This window comes from Neodiprion virginianus, chromosome 7 (assembly GCF_021901495.1).
Source record: "Neodiprion virginianus isolate iyNeoVirg1 chromosome 7, iyNeoVirg1.1, whole genome shotgun sequence".
Lineage (NCBI taxonomy): Eukaryota > Metazoa > Arthropoda > Insecta > Hymenoptera > Diprionidae > Neodiprion > Neodiprion virginianus.
Genome location: NC_060883.1, coordinates 21,437,326 through 21,450,514, shown reverse-complemented (window position 1 = coordinate 21,450,514; position 13,189 = coordinate 21,437,326). Strand labels below are relative to the sequence as shown.

General features: G+C 41.3%; 4 protein-coding genes across 4 annotated transcripts; all 4 read left to right on the top strand.

Moving 5' to 3' along the window:
* Window positions 1-2,258: 2,258 nt before the first annotated feature.
* LOC124308644 (geranylgeranyl transferase type-2 subunit beta) lies at window positions 2,259-4,163 on the top strand. The gene is made up of 6 exons (XM_046771529.1): window positions 2,259-2,420; window positions 2,504-2,608; window positions 2,775-3,131; window positions 3,231-3,375; window positions 3,455-3,630; window positions 3,706-4,163. Exons 1-6 carry the CDS (start codon window positions 2,418-2,420, stop codon window positions 3,913-3,915), a joined length of 996 nt encoding a protein of 331 aa, XP_046627485.1. The 5' UTR covers window positions 2,259-2,417; the 3' UTR covers window positions 3,916-4,163.
* Window positions 4,164-4,404: 241 nt separating this feature from the next.
* LOC124308641 (uncharacterized) lies at window positions 4,405-6,676 on the top strand. Its single transcript, XM_046771516.1, has 2 exons — window positions 4,405-4,805; window positions 4,877-6,676. The coding sequence occupies exons 1-2, from the start codon at window positions 4,674-4,676 to the stop codon at window positions 6,671-6,673; spliced, it is 1,929 nt and encodes a 642-aa protein (XP_046627472.1). The 5' UTR covers window positions 4,405-4,673; the 3' UTR covers window positions 6,674-6,676.
* Window positions 6,677-7,213: 537 nt separating this feature from the next.
* LOC124308640 (uncharacterized) lies at window positions 7,214-10,735 on the top strand. Its single transcript, XM_046771514.1, has 3 exons — window positions 7,214-7,408; window positions 7,480-8,041; window positions 8,135-10,735. Exons 1-3 carry the CDS (start codon window positions 7,214-7,216, stop codon window positions 9,421-9,423), a joined length of 2,046 nt encoding a protein of 681 aa, XP_046627470.1. The 3' UTR covers window positions 9,424-10,735.
* A 72-nt stretch (window positions 10,736-10,807) lies between these two features.
* On the top strand, window positions 10,808-13,047 carry LOC124308643 (uncharacterized MFS-type transporter C09D4.1-like). Its single transcript, XM_046771528.1, has 6 exons — window positions 10,808-11,359; window positions 11,457-11,926; window positions 12,010-12,221; window positions 12,287-12,390; window positions 12,465-12,575; window positions 12,654-13,047. The coding sequence occupies exons 1-6, from the start codon at window positions 11,157-11,159 to the stop codon at window positions 12,946-12,948; spliced, it is 1,395 nt and encodes a 464-aa protein (XP_046627484.1). The 5' UTR covers window positions 10,808-11,156; the 3' UTR covers window positions 12,949-13,047.
* The last annotated feature ends 142 nt before the right edge of the window (window positions 13,048-13,189 follow it).

Genomic DNA, 13,189 nt, shown 5'->3' with positions numbered 1-13,189 from the left:
TTTCACTTTACAATCATTTCTCATTCGTTGTTCAGTTCAATTATTTGGTCATCATCGACAATTATTTCATTCAATTGATCTCTGTGATCGTCTGAATGGGCAAAACGCATCTCTGGACCATCTATCGCGTTCCGTGGTACGCTAGATGGGGTGAGATGCTGAGCTCGAAGACTTCGCGTCGAAGAGGACCGCCGACCGTCACGCCACACAATAATGCATGCTCTCCAACCTCCCTCCCGGACTTGGCTCGCATCTCGGAAGAACAATTCGCATCGCAATGTGTCGGATTCAAAGAGACGCAGATGCGGATTGGATTTCCAGAGAATTTTGCGACAGGTCCTAGATATTTAAGGTTTTTTGACGGGTCATCGGTCGCGCCTTTTTGCGCGTAGATTGATCACGGGAATCAGACGCGTCTTTTTCCGCGATGATTTTTAATCAGGGTGGCGAGAAACCGGAAGAATCTGAAAACCCGGGAGAACCGGGAATAGTCAGGGAATTTTGTTTATTGGAAAAAGTCAAGGAATTATGATGTTATGCACACACTTCTGTCATTGTGTTAATCGTAACTTTGTCTGTTTCAGCCAATCAAACATTTTGTCTGTTTCAGCCAATAAAACCTTTCGTCTGTTTCAGCCAATCAAACCTTTCTTCTGTTTCAGCTAATAAAACTTTTCACCGTTTCAGTTAATCATACCTTTTGATTCTTTCAGCCGAACAAACCTTTTATTCGCTTCAGCCAATCAAACATTTCGTCTGTCTCAGCTAATCAAACCTTTTATCTGTTTCAGCTAATAAAACCTTTTGTCTGTTTCAGCCGATCAATCGTTTTGTCTGTTTCATGTTTCGTAAGCAGCAAAAACAACTGCTGTAAAAAGTATTTTCGTTTCCACTTCGAACAGAAATTTTTGTGCGAAGAGAGATGACGAAGAAAACACCAGAATCATTGACCAATCAGAACATTTTTGCTGATGAATTATGATGGACCATAGGTACGAACACCCTTTTTCGTGAATAGTTTTGAAACTTCACCTATGCTCCGTAAACTCAGTTAGGCTAACTTTTAAACGTGGCATAGTTCAATTCCTAACTATTCGTGTGAGGTAAAGCAATACGATGTGTTTTCCAGTTCTAAATTTGTATATTCGAGATGCACAGCTTCCGAAACTTTTGGTCATCAAAGATGCCCAACATTACCTAACATTCGTAGGAAACCGTCAGGGTGTTCTGAATTTTTTTGACGGGAAACGTTAGGCAATTGTATTTGAGGAACATTGTCGCCACCCTGCTCTGCATAAGAAGAAGAAACGTGTGCGCGAATATTTGTTTAAAGCTAGAAACAAATTCTCATTTTCATTGGTCATCATGCATACGGAATAGTGATGAATTTGAACTTTCCCAGTTTAGTCAGAGAGAATCCAAGTTGATCATTATTCACACCCATCGATCATTATTTACAATGACAATAATGAATTTCAATTTCTGTGAAAATCTCCTGTGTTGATGGGAATTGACGTCTCGTTTTCGTTTATTCGTAATTTTAAAAATCGACACAAGTTATTTCCGTCGGTCAATGATACGCCTGAAACATGGGCGACGGCATCTCGCAAACATGAGCTTTTGTATCAGCCATGCGCAGATGGGTTCTTTCTTCCAGTCGAGTGATCGAATAATTTCCATACTGTTTATTTAGAAGAATTGATGTTTTTCCTAACATTCGTGTGAGTTATTTCATTACTTTTATCAAAGAGAATTTCTTGTTTCTGTAAAACCATTGTGCGAATCATGCACGACGAGTTAGTGAGTCTTAAACTCACATATTTGCATGAAAAAATTAACACTTCTGAAAATTTAGCATCACCTATTAAATATCACTGTCTAATAGTGAATACAATTTGTTAGCTCAATTTCATACAATTCTTAAAATTGGTGACTCTAAAATTTCATTGAAATGTTGCTTTATCTTTTTTTCAATATCGCTATTTTTCAATATTTATCGCCATATTTTTTTCTCACGTCTTCAACATATTTTGATCCAGAGAAATGTTTTAAGGGTTAATTGTAAACCTGTACAGTGAGAATAATTTTTCTTGTCGGTTAGTATGGAATGCGACATTGTCATACATGAAGCGCTCTGCATTATCTGCTGATTTCAAGATTGTAAATTCCAGTCGGTTACTGAGAGGCCTGTAGTACCAGTTAAAAATTGGTCGGAACGAACAACTTGTTTCTTGTCAGAGGGTGGTAGCTCATAGGGAAGGAAGAGTCTATGGGGAGTCTGTGTTGTTTCGACGACTTTGGAAACGTCAGATTACAGCTGAAGCGACATAAGTGATACTTGTTTTCTTTGTAATAAATATGGATAAGTCGATGACTTATTAATTTTACTGCCTATCGAATGGAATTCGGCGCTCAGAATGGTGAGGAAAATCCTTAAGATATAATCAATTCTTTGAATCTCACCTGATCTAATCTAACCCTATTTAACCTAAAAATTTTTCAGTCGAAGCTGATGAAAGATGTGGTATTACCACCAAAAATTCCAAAATTACTTATAGAGAAACACGGAAATTATTTAGCCTCCTATGGTAACAACAAAGACGATTATGTAAGTGCCTAGGAAATTATATTTATTATAAAAAAGTGATTAACCCAACCATGACGATTGTTTATTCCAACTGAAATACCTTTGGATATTTGATTCTAGTTAATTAGCGCAAATCGGATGAAATTTGATCAACAATCTGACCGATGTTAAAAATTCTTCTATTCAGGAATTCTGTATGACCGAGTACCTCAGGATGTCTGGAATGTTTTGGGGTCTAACGGCAATGGATTTGATGGGCCAATTGGACAGAATGGACAAGCAGGAGGTTTTGGAATTTGTAGCAAAGTGCCAGCACGACTGCGGTGGAATCAGTGCCAGCATTGACCACGATCCCCACTTACTTTACACCCTGAGCGCCGTGCAGATATTGTGCATGTACGACGCTCTGGATGTTATAGATGTTGAAAAAATCGTCGAATACGTGCAAAAAAGGCAGATGCCTGATGGAAGTTTCACAGGGGATATCTGGGGCGAATTGGATAACAGATTTTCATTCTGCGCAGTCGCCACTCTTTCGTTACTGGTGAGATGTCTAAAATTGAGCATCTCGCAAGACCAGAAAGACTTTCTATTTATGTGATTGCAAATCCAAATACTCACTTCTTGTTTCTTCCTTCATCAGGGTAGACTGGATGCGATAAACGTTGACAAAGCTGTTGAGTATGTCTTGAGCTGCATGAATTTCGACGGCGGTTTTGGTTCAAAACCAGGCTCCGAGAGTCACGCTGGTTTGATTTACTGTTGCGTTGCGTTCTTGTCAATAACCGGTACGCGTTGTGCGACTTTTTATTCTCTTTAATTTGAGGTAATATACTTGTTATTAATCAAGATCCTTTCACCTCAAAGGACACCTTCACGAAATTGATGCTGACCAGCTGGGCTGGTGGCTATGCGAAAGGCAGCTACCATCCGGCGGGCTCAACGGGAGACCTGAAAAATTACCCGATGTTTGTTATTCATGGTGGGTTTTGTCCTCGCTAACTATTTTGGGTCGTCTTCATTGGATAGACAAAAATGAGCTGGTAACACGCGTTTATTTGGCTTTTTAGTTCCGTGTTGTGTAGTTCGAGTTTAACGCTACTGATTTTTCGTCCCAGATAAATTTCGTCTTGGCGTGTCAGGATCCTGAAACGGGTGGGTTCAGCGATCGCCCTGGAGACATGGTTGACCCTTTCCACACGCTGTTCGGTCTGACGGCCATTTCGCTCTTGGACGCGGACTCTTCGTTGAAACCTGTAAATCCGACGTACTGTATGCCGCAGTACGTGATTGACCGAATCGGTCTTAAGCCCTCACGGGTAGATTAATATTTGCAATAATTAGTTGAACAAAAAGACATTCACGCGACTAATAAGAAAGAAAGAGAGGGAGAAAAAGCGAGAGAGAGAGAGAAAAGTATACGAACAACAGAATTGTCAATTCTTGTATACCGTTTCTGTAATATATTTAAATCTTTATCAAACATTCCTCTGCGAATTGCTGTAATTTTATTCATTCGTTTCTCGCAACTCGGTTGTGTAGATGAACCTGTAATAAACTTCTACCTTTATGATTATTCGGTTAATGCACGTCCAAATAATATAGACTTAAACGTGTTTATAGATTAACCATGAAAAAATGCGATGAATCATACAATTTATTACAGTTAATCGCATTTACTCGAGACCGAACACCTGTTGATATTCCCTTGTTCGTTTTTGTAATTCGACATTACGCACGCATTCATTTATTACGGATGTAGCACGACTATATACAATCGAATGAACGGCAGTTAATGTACATGTAAGTTCGATTTTCAGAAATGTGTTCGAGATTGTTACTTTAGTTTCAAATTCTTGGGTAATTTGACTACAGGCCAAAATCGTGTCCAGCATTATTGAATAATGATTGTACAATCCATCAAACCTTGTCCATTAAGGTGACGTGTTATTGACAGTGATAATTGATGGAGAACATTAGCAGTTGTAACGCCGTATGTTGGCCACTTTTCTCAACCTTTTATTATTACTAAAGTCAGTCTTTGAACTAGAAATCAAGAATTACGGTACCAGTATTTTTCGGCAGTATGCATCGTAACCAATCTCTTCTTATAATTGTTACCCTAGTTTTTTTATTACTTGGAGGCGGTACCGGTTCACTGAAATCGATTCTAGAAACTGGAAGAGATTTTCACGTTGAACAATCGTCAAACTGGATCGTGAGTATCGGCCTTATACATTCCAAGGTCAAGAATGAGTCGTATAACGCTTTCAAAATTTAATCTCTCAGGTATTCTTCTACCGGAAGTGTCTGGTGAATGCCGGAAACCCGATTGTATTGGCTGGAAACATCAATAAAAAAATGACAGTTTCTATCCACCGTTCGATGAAGACGACGATCATCTTATTCACGGAACCAGTCACGACCCTGGATCAAATTTACTCCAGGACGAAGGGGACCAGTCACTTTTATGACAAAAGACACTTCCGGTACCAGTCGAAGGCGGGGGGCTTCTTGGTGGCCGCAAAGTCTCGGCCAGTCCTGGGGGTCATGATAGATAAACTGAAGACTTCGAGGTGGTGGAATCACTCGGCACTCTTCATAATCATCGGTGAAGAATCTGATAACCACGGATGCCACAACGCCTACAGCTTTCTCTGGACGGCCTGGCAAGCTGGTATGCTTTCGGCGGTGTATTTGTGCCGCGAAAAGGAAACTGCAGGCCTGACTCTCTTCGCTTACCATCCCTTCAGAGACCATGTTCCAACCGCCGGTTGGGAGAGGGTGGCGAGTTACGCAGGACGGAATGGTCATCCTTGGACTCTTTTCCGGCGGCAACTCGATGAGATTACTGAAAAAACGTACGCGATTAACTGCGGTGAAATATTGTTCGAGAAGACTGCGAACCTGAACGGATATCCGGTGCGTGTTAACGCGATGAACATATCGCCGAAGCTTACGTTTTCGGCGATGAACGATGCGGACACTCTCAAAGTGCACAGCTACTCCGGGGAAGACGGCTGGCTGGCTTCGACTCTTTGGAGCTTCTTGAACGTCACTTTAATTCATGTACCCTACAACGGTGATTGGGGAATGGGATTTACTGAGGCGAATGGCTCCCACTTCGGAATGAAGGCCGACATCGCGAGTGGCAGGGTCGACATTGGGCTTAACCAGCGTTACGCGCAGCCGGATTTCGGCCTGGGAACGACCTATCCTCACATCAGTGCGAGCTATTGCTTCATGACTAAATCCAAGGAGAACGTTCCCTTCCTGGTTGATTTGACGAGGGGCATGAACTGGTGGATCGGACTGCTGACTTTGGGCTCTGCTTTGGTGCTGACGCTGTTGTTGGACTGCCTCGAAGGCCGAGGGTATCGATACGCCTGGTTAAACGTACTGCGAATTGTCATTTCGAACAGTCTGATACGACCCCCGCGTCGGTTTTCGGCCAGATTACTATTCTTGGGAGGCATGCTGGTTTGCGGTACGATGAATGTACTCTTTCAAGGAAAGATGTCAGCTCTCGTTGCCAAGCCCAGGAGCTACGAGAACATTGAGACTCTGGATGAGCTCGAAAAATTCGGATTCGATATGCACGGTTTTATCTCTTTCAAGAAGTTTATATGGCGTGATCGACTTCGGGAGAGATTTGTGGATTCCCAAGATGACCTTGAGTGCTTTAAACGCGTTATCGACGGCCTACCCATCGCTTGTGCTGGTCACTGCATCAATCTTTGGGAACAGTCTAAACTGGATAACAGATTTCATGTTGCCGAAGAGCTCATTTTACGATACTATAGCTACTATTTGACCAGAACCGATTGGCCTCTTCTACAACGCGTTGATGTCCTCATCTCTAGGATGGTGTCGGCTGGTTTACCAAATATTTGGAGACGCTTTACGCTGTGGAATGTCAAGGTCAGGACTCACTCGATAGATCGCAATTCGTCATATCCTGAGACTTGGCTCGTCAAACTCAATGATCTTCACATCTTGTTCTACGCTTATATGATGGCCCTGTTTTTTGCTCTGCTTGTCTTCGCTATCGAACTAGTATGCTCCAGATGGATGAGAAGGAAGTAAAATTGATTTAAAGACCTTGTTGAAATGATTTGACTTTCAAGTTAAATGTATCCTCAAACGGCATTGGTTCTGATATAGTTATACAATTTTTTGTAACACTTAGTTGTTGCTAGATACTAGCCAACGTTCAAGAGAAATGCAATCAGCACTTCGACGGTCGGAATTGAGCGAAAAGATCGATAGTTCATCAGTCGAGGCACCGCTATTTAGAAATTGCATCACGTAGCGCGCTTGGACTTGGCAACTGAAATTGGATGCGTGGTAAAACCGCGTGTTGATGTTCTTCCACAATCTACGGATGCACCTAGACAAATGAGTATATCTTAGCACTTGAGGGTATTGAATTTTTACCGAGGAAAGTGCTAAGCTGTTGAAGCATACGCCGTCACGTTACTCGCAAAAATGAGTTGTCAGTAACGCAGCGTTAGAAATTTTAGATCCAGTGTATCTGATATCGGTTTTCCAATATCGTATTTGTGGCTAGGAGAAGGTGACAGAAGTCAGCGGGTGTTTCTGGCGGTTGAGTTTTAGTTGCACTCGATGTCCTCAACTGTTGCAGACAGACTAAGCATCGGAACGCGACTGTATAATATTATAGTGATGTTTGGAAAAATCGTAGTTGGTTTAAAGCTTATTTTTATTGCAAGTTTAATCCCGCGACATGAAGCTAGCAAGATAATTATTTATAATTTGACCGACAGTCTGCAACCGACACGTAGCAAAATTCTAGCCGTGGTAAGGTCATTGATTTTCCTCTTTCTTGCCGGAACGGTCCATTTGTATGTTTTGGTTTCGGTTTTATTCAGGCAGAGCTATCGAAGAAGTGTTTTAAGGGGAATGAAAAGCTCCTAGTTGTGGGTGAGGGCCTTAATGACGAGTTAGTAAGGTACTTGCACCGATTGGAGATAACAACCATCGGGTCTATCTCAAGCTCTAGATTACCCGTTGCAAAAGATAGTTTCACCGCTGCACTCCAAAGTGAAAAGAAGAGCCCGACTGGGCTGGATTACTATCGTTATCAGTGGAAATCGAGAAGCTTTTTACTCTCTCCGTACTCGGCTCCGAATCTAAAGGATCAGCTTGACCGGCTTAAGGATTCTCAGTGGTGGAATTTTGGAGGATTTTTTTTAATCATCGAGGATGACACGGTCACAGAACGTTGCTCGAATGCTTACGACTTCCTCTTATTGGCATGGAGTTATAACCTGCTGTCCACAGTTTTTCTATGCCAACAACAGAATGGCGAGCCATCCATGTACTCTTACGATCCTTACGGTGATTCGGCTTCCCACCCTTGGATAAAGGTTCGCGAAATTAAAGGCCGACAAGGACACCCTTGGAGTTTATTCAAGTGGGAAAAATACGACGGTGAGCGTTTCTGTATTCGGAAAAATGTTAATATCACGTCTGAGGTCTTGCGTTACATAATTGGGTATAATAAGGTTCGTTTTTAATTTGAAGGTCTTCGGTACGGATGCGAAAGAATATTTTACGACAGAACCAAATCGCTGAACGGTTATCCAATATTGACAAACGCGTTGAATGATCCCCCATTCTTATATGTCAAAAGAGATGATACTGGGACAACGAAGTACAAGGGAGTGGATGGTTCCGTCATGACGGACCTTTGGAGTTTCTGGAACGCTTCAATAATCGACGTGAAAATGACCTCCGATTCTTATTTTATGGGCTGGCTGGACGAAGACGGTGACTTTCACGGAAATCTGATCGACATCGCTGCAGGAAAAGTGGATATCAGTATGAACAGTCTAATAGTGCGACCCTTGACAAACGTAATGGAAGCGTATCCTCACGCTATGGTTAAACTCTGCATGGTGACCAAGGATCGTGGATCGATACCATGGCTTATTGGGTTGTTCTACTTTTTTGACAAATGGACATTGATGTGCGGAGCCTCGATATTTTTCATTGGCTTGTTCGTATTGAGCTACGCCGACAGACGCGGATACATTTCAGGGTTTTTGAATATGCTCCGAGTCTTTCTTGGATCCTCGTACGTCGGTCCTCCGATATCGGCTGATGGTTTTAGAATTTTATTGTTCTTTGTATTTATTTTTCCTACAGTTTTCTATTCCACCTACCAGGGAAAAATACTCTCCTTGATTCGAAACCCGCTACATTACGTGAACATAGACGACATTGCGGAGCTTAATGAATCCGGATTAGTCATCGAAGGACCCGAGACTCTAAATGTTGCTCTTGCGTTTCCGACTTTTTTCTCTTCCCATGTGTCCAAGGAGGTGGATAACTGCATTCGGAAATTGTACAGAAACGAGCCCGTCGTCTGTATCAATTACTGCGACACCATACGCATGAGATATGCCCACGCAAAAGATCTCCATATAATGAAAAACTCAAGTCCTTACAACCAAAAACGATTTGTCGCCCGGCCGGATTTTCCCCTGATTGACAGATTCAATGCCATTACTCAGGCAATCGTTGAAGCTGGATTAACGAAATTTTACGAAGCCAAGATTTTGTACGAAGAGTCGATTGTTAAGCCCGATGAGAATCTCTCGAGTGATGTTATCGCGTTTGTCATAACTCTTCGTGATCTTCGTTTCATTTTTTACGGTCTTGGATTCGGTTGGATATGCACGCTTCTCATTTTTATTGCCGAGATGGTTTTGCGACGTAAAATCATTCGAAAAAGATATACTACTTACATCAAAGATACAAACTTTTCATACACTCAAGTCGGAAGAATGATTAAGATCGTGAGAAAATAATCATCGACCATTCAATTCCAGTATTGCTTTATGTGTTTCACAGTAGACGTTAGCTTTTCTGCAATTTATAGGACTAGTCGGTGCTTAGCCACGCAAAACAATTTAAGAAAAAAAAAAATAACAATTAGTCAATTAAGCCCATTACAATGTGTGTGAAAAAAAAATCCGTTAGTTATTTCAAGTGTCCCACGAATAGAAGAACGTATCATGGTTGGATGAATATTGTCGGTACCTGTTTAACGAAGCATAACAAATTTTGAGGACTGTATGGATAGAAATATTAATACTACATTTCAATTTTATATTCCGATTTCAACATCAATAAGCATTTCAAACACCCACTAATTACTTAACGCTTACTCTTTCTCACTGCTCGTTTGTAATGAAAGAGTGGAATAAATTTGTTTAATTTGTTCTGGTAAGATTTAAATATATAGGTACCTTTATTCGTGTAAATATGTTACACGTTATTTAACTAAAAACAATATCGTAAATCTATTCCACGTAATTGCGCCTCCCAGAATCTGGAAACGTGGACTTCAGTACAAATTGTGTATTTTTTTTTTTTTTTCACTGTAACGTCCATAGAATAACGAAGCAAATTTAGTCTCACGAAAATTTATCGGTAGAAAAACTTTGTACTAATTGAATTCAGATGTAGTGGATGTTTATTGAGGTTTCAATTACGAAAATTTGTTTTTCGCTTCAAAAGGTGCGTAACGCTTGACCTAAAATATGCGGTTATCGTTAGGCATATTTTTCTTATTTTCGTGGAATACATTAATTTTCTTACATTGCCACAAATGAAGTTGAGATAGATAGATAATACTTTAGTATGCCCTACTTTAGCCACGAGGCAAAGGGCATAACACATGATGTGTCACAATGAATAAATTTAATGTACATGTGCAGAAGAAAATAGTGTTAGAAGAAAATTAGAATATAAAATGTAAAGCAACAGAAAAAAAATAAAGAAATATATATGACTAGGCAAAGCTGCATTTCGGATGGTGAACAATTAGAATAGAGGTGAATGAGATGTGAATTTCTGCCGCTTACAACTAGAAAATAAGATTAGACGAGTGGGACGAGATTGAGTTTATTGAGAGCATAATTCGGTGGCCATGACAGTCAAGGAAGGCAGATCACGACATCTATGACAGAAGTGAAAGCGGAAGGAGTTTAGTCAGATAGAATTTGTGAAGAGAGGAATGAGCAGTTAATGATGACCAGGGGGAAGTTACTGGATTCAATGACGTAAGGATCACTGCCCAGCGGAATAATTTTACTGAATTAATTATTTGATGAAAAATTCTACAGCTTCGGAAATAAATACGGATACCCGTGGGCTAGTTAACGTGAGAAATTTTGCATAAAGCATCGGTGTTAACTTTTTTTAGTATCGCGTGTCACAATAATGATTTTTTTACGTCAAGTTCATCTCAAATTCACATGTCACGCCTTCGTTTCAACTCACATGACGTACTCACATCGTAACACAGCTGTGTTGGATAGAAAAACATTTTCATTGTTAGTCACAATAACCGTATGGACAAGAACGGTGATCCATCTTCTATTTGGAATAGAAGTAAATGAGCCTGAGATGCCATTCGTGACAGTGCCATTTAGCCATTCGGGTGAAAACTGTTAACAAAAAGTGGAGGAGAGTAATCCTGAGTATAGAAGCAAAGCCGAGGTGAAGCACAGCTTCTCAAACGTGCAGGAGTGTCGATATGACCGCAGGTGAAAAGATCGAGTTGTCGCAAAGAATTGAAGACACATCGATAGAGAAATATGAGAACTTTCTGAAACCAGACACGTTAGAAGTCAAAGTTTTCAAAAGACGGTGGCTCCAACTTGTCCTTTTCGTCCTTTTTAGTTCGTCGAACAGCGTTCAATGGCTTCAGTACACCATCATCACGAACATAGTATGCCTGTAAGATGACTAATCTCTACCACCTGATCATGACTGACCTTGAATATTTTTGACAAACGCCAGTGCTACTGATAATGATAAAACCTCAATTCTTCAGGTACTACAACGTTTCGCGATTCGCAGTCGCATCGACGACCGTGGTGCTGATGGTCTCGTACATGCTGCTGCTGTTTCCGACCTCTTACCTGATAAATCGCATAGGTTTAAGGTGGACGGTTGTAATTGGGGCCACGGTGGCTTGCCTGGGAGCATGGATCAAGGTGTTTTCCGCAGCCCCGGATCGCTTCGCAGTGACCTTGATGGGCCAATGCGTGGTTGCTGTAAGCCAGAGCTTCCTGTGTCCTGTGCCGGGTAAACTGGCTGCATGCTGGTTTGGGAAGGACCAGGTGGCCCTGGCCACTGCCATTGGGTACCACGCTATCTGTTGCGGCATCATTAGCTGCTTCATCGTCGTTCCGATACTCGTAAAGAATCACGAAAGTCTCGACGACATCGGGAGTGATTTATCGTTGATTTATTGGATAGTGGCAATATTCTGCACCGTCGTTTTCCTGGCTGTGTTTTTTCGTGAGTGACGGCTATTTTCAGGCTCTGATGTAACGATTAACGGACGACATTACTGATATGACGTATGTTGTTTCACTACGTAGTTTTTCAGGATGAACCATCTCTGCCGCCAAGCGAGTCTAGGGCGCTTCAAAAAATCAGGCGTGAAAGTTCCCCGGAGGGATTTTTACCGCCGCTGATGAGGGTACTGAGGAACAGGAATTATCTACTTATATGGCTTGCATGGGGTCTTAATACGAGCCTGTTAAACACAGCGTCGACATTTTGCAACCCATTCCTCGTTAATCGTTTCAAGGTAACATTCGAGTCACGCCAATCCCGACATGACCGAAATCCTAACAATGTTCAAATCCATTGCAGAACGTTGATGCGGAGCTTGGAAAACTGGAACTGTTGTTTTGCCTCATGGGATTGATTGGCTCGGTGATCGTCGCTTCGATTCTTGACAAGACAAAGCAATTCAGGTGATTTTTGGAACTTAAAAAATAACGAACAACATACGGAACATCTTAAATAAGGCTTACTTACCAATTCGCAGAATCATTTTTACCGCGACGAGCGCTATGGCGCTGCTTTTCGGTATTTTATATGGTTTAAGTTATTACTTGGAGAACAAAGTAATGGTGTTCGTATCCGGCGGGATTCTTGCGTAAGTTGTTTCGAAACGAATACTCGTAGTTTTTTTGGTCCTTTGTGATAAACTAATGTTAGGCTGGTAACGTTACAGATTTTTTTTGGGAAGCTACTGCGTCGTTGCAATGGAGATGTGCGTCGAAGCTACTTACCCGGAATCCGAAGCTGTCGTAACCGGGATTTTGACCATGTCTAGTCAGCTCAACGGAATATGGATAGTTCTAGTTACTAGCAAGGTACTGGAGGTATACGGAGACATTGCGGCGCACTCGATTTTATGCAGTGCGCTTGGCTTGGCAACTCTGTTGACGATTTTTCACAAACCAGAGCTTCGCCGGCAAAAAGTCCAGAAATATGCAACAAGGTGTAAAATAAATGCCGTCCAGTGAGCCTCTTTTTAACTCTACAGAGAAGTTGATACGTGGAACTAATTATCGTTCAGTTTGAAGCGAATAAAAATTGAACAACAGTTTCACTTGATCCTCAGATTCTGCGAGTCAGTTTTATTAACGTACAATGTAACAAATAATTTACAATTTTAGCTTGGTCGGCAGCTCAGCTACGCGATCGTTGCGATACCTACGATTGTAACATATACGTCGAAAAAACATTTTAGCGGTTACTTGATAT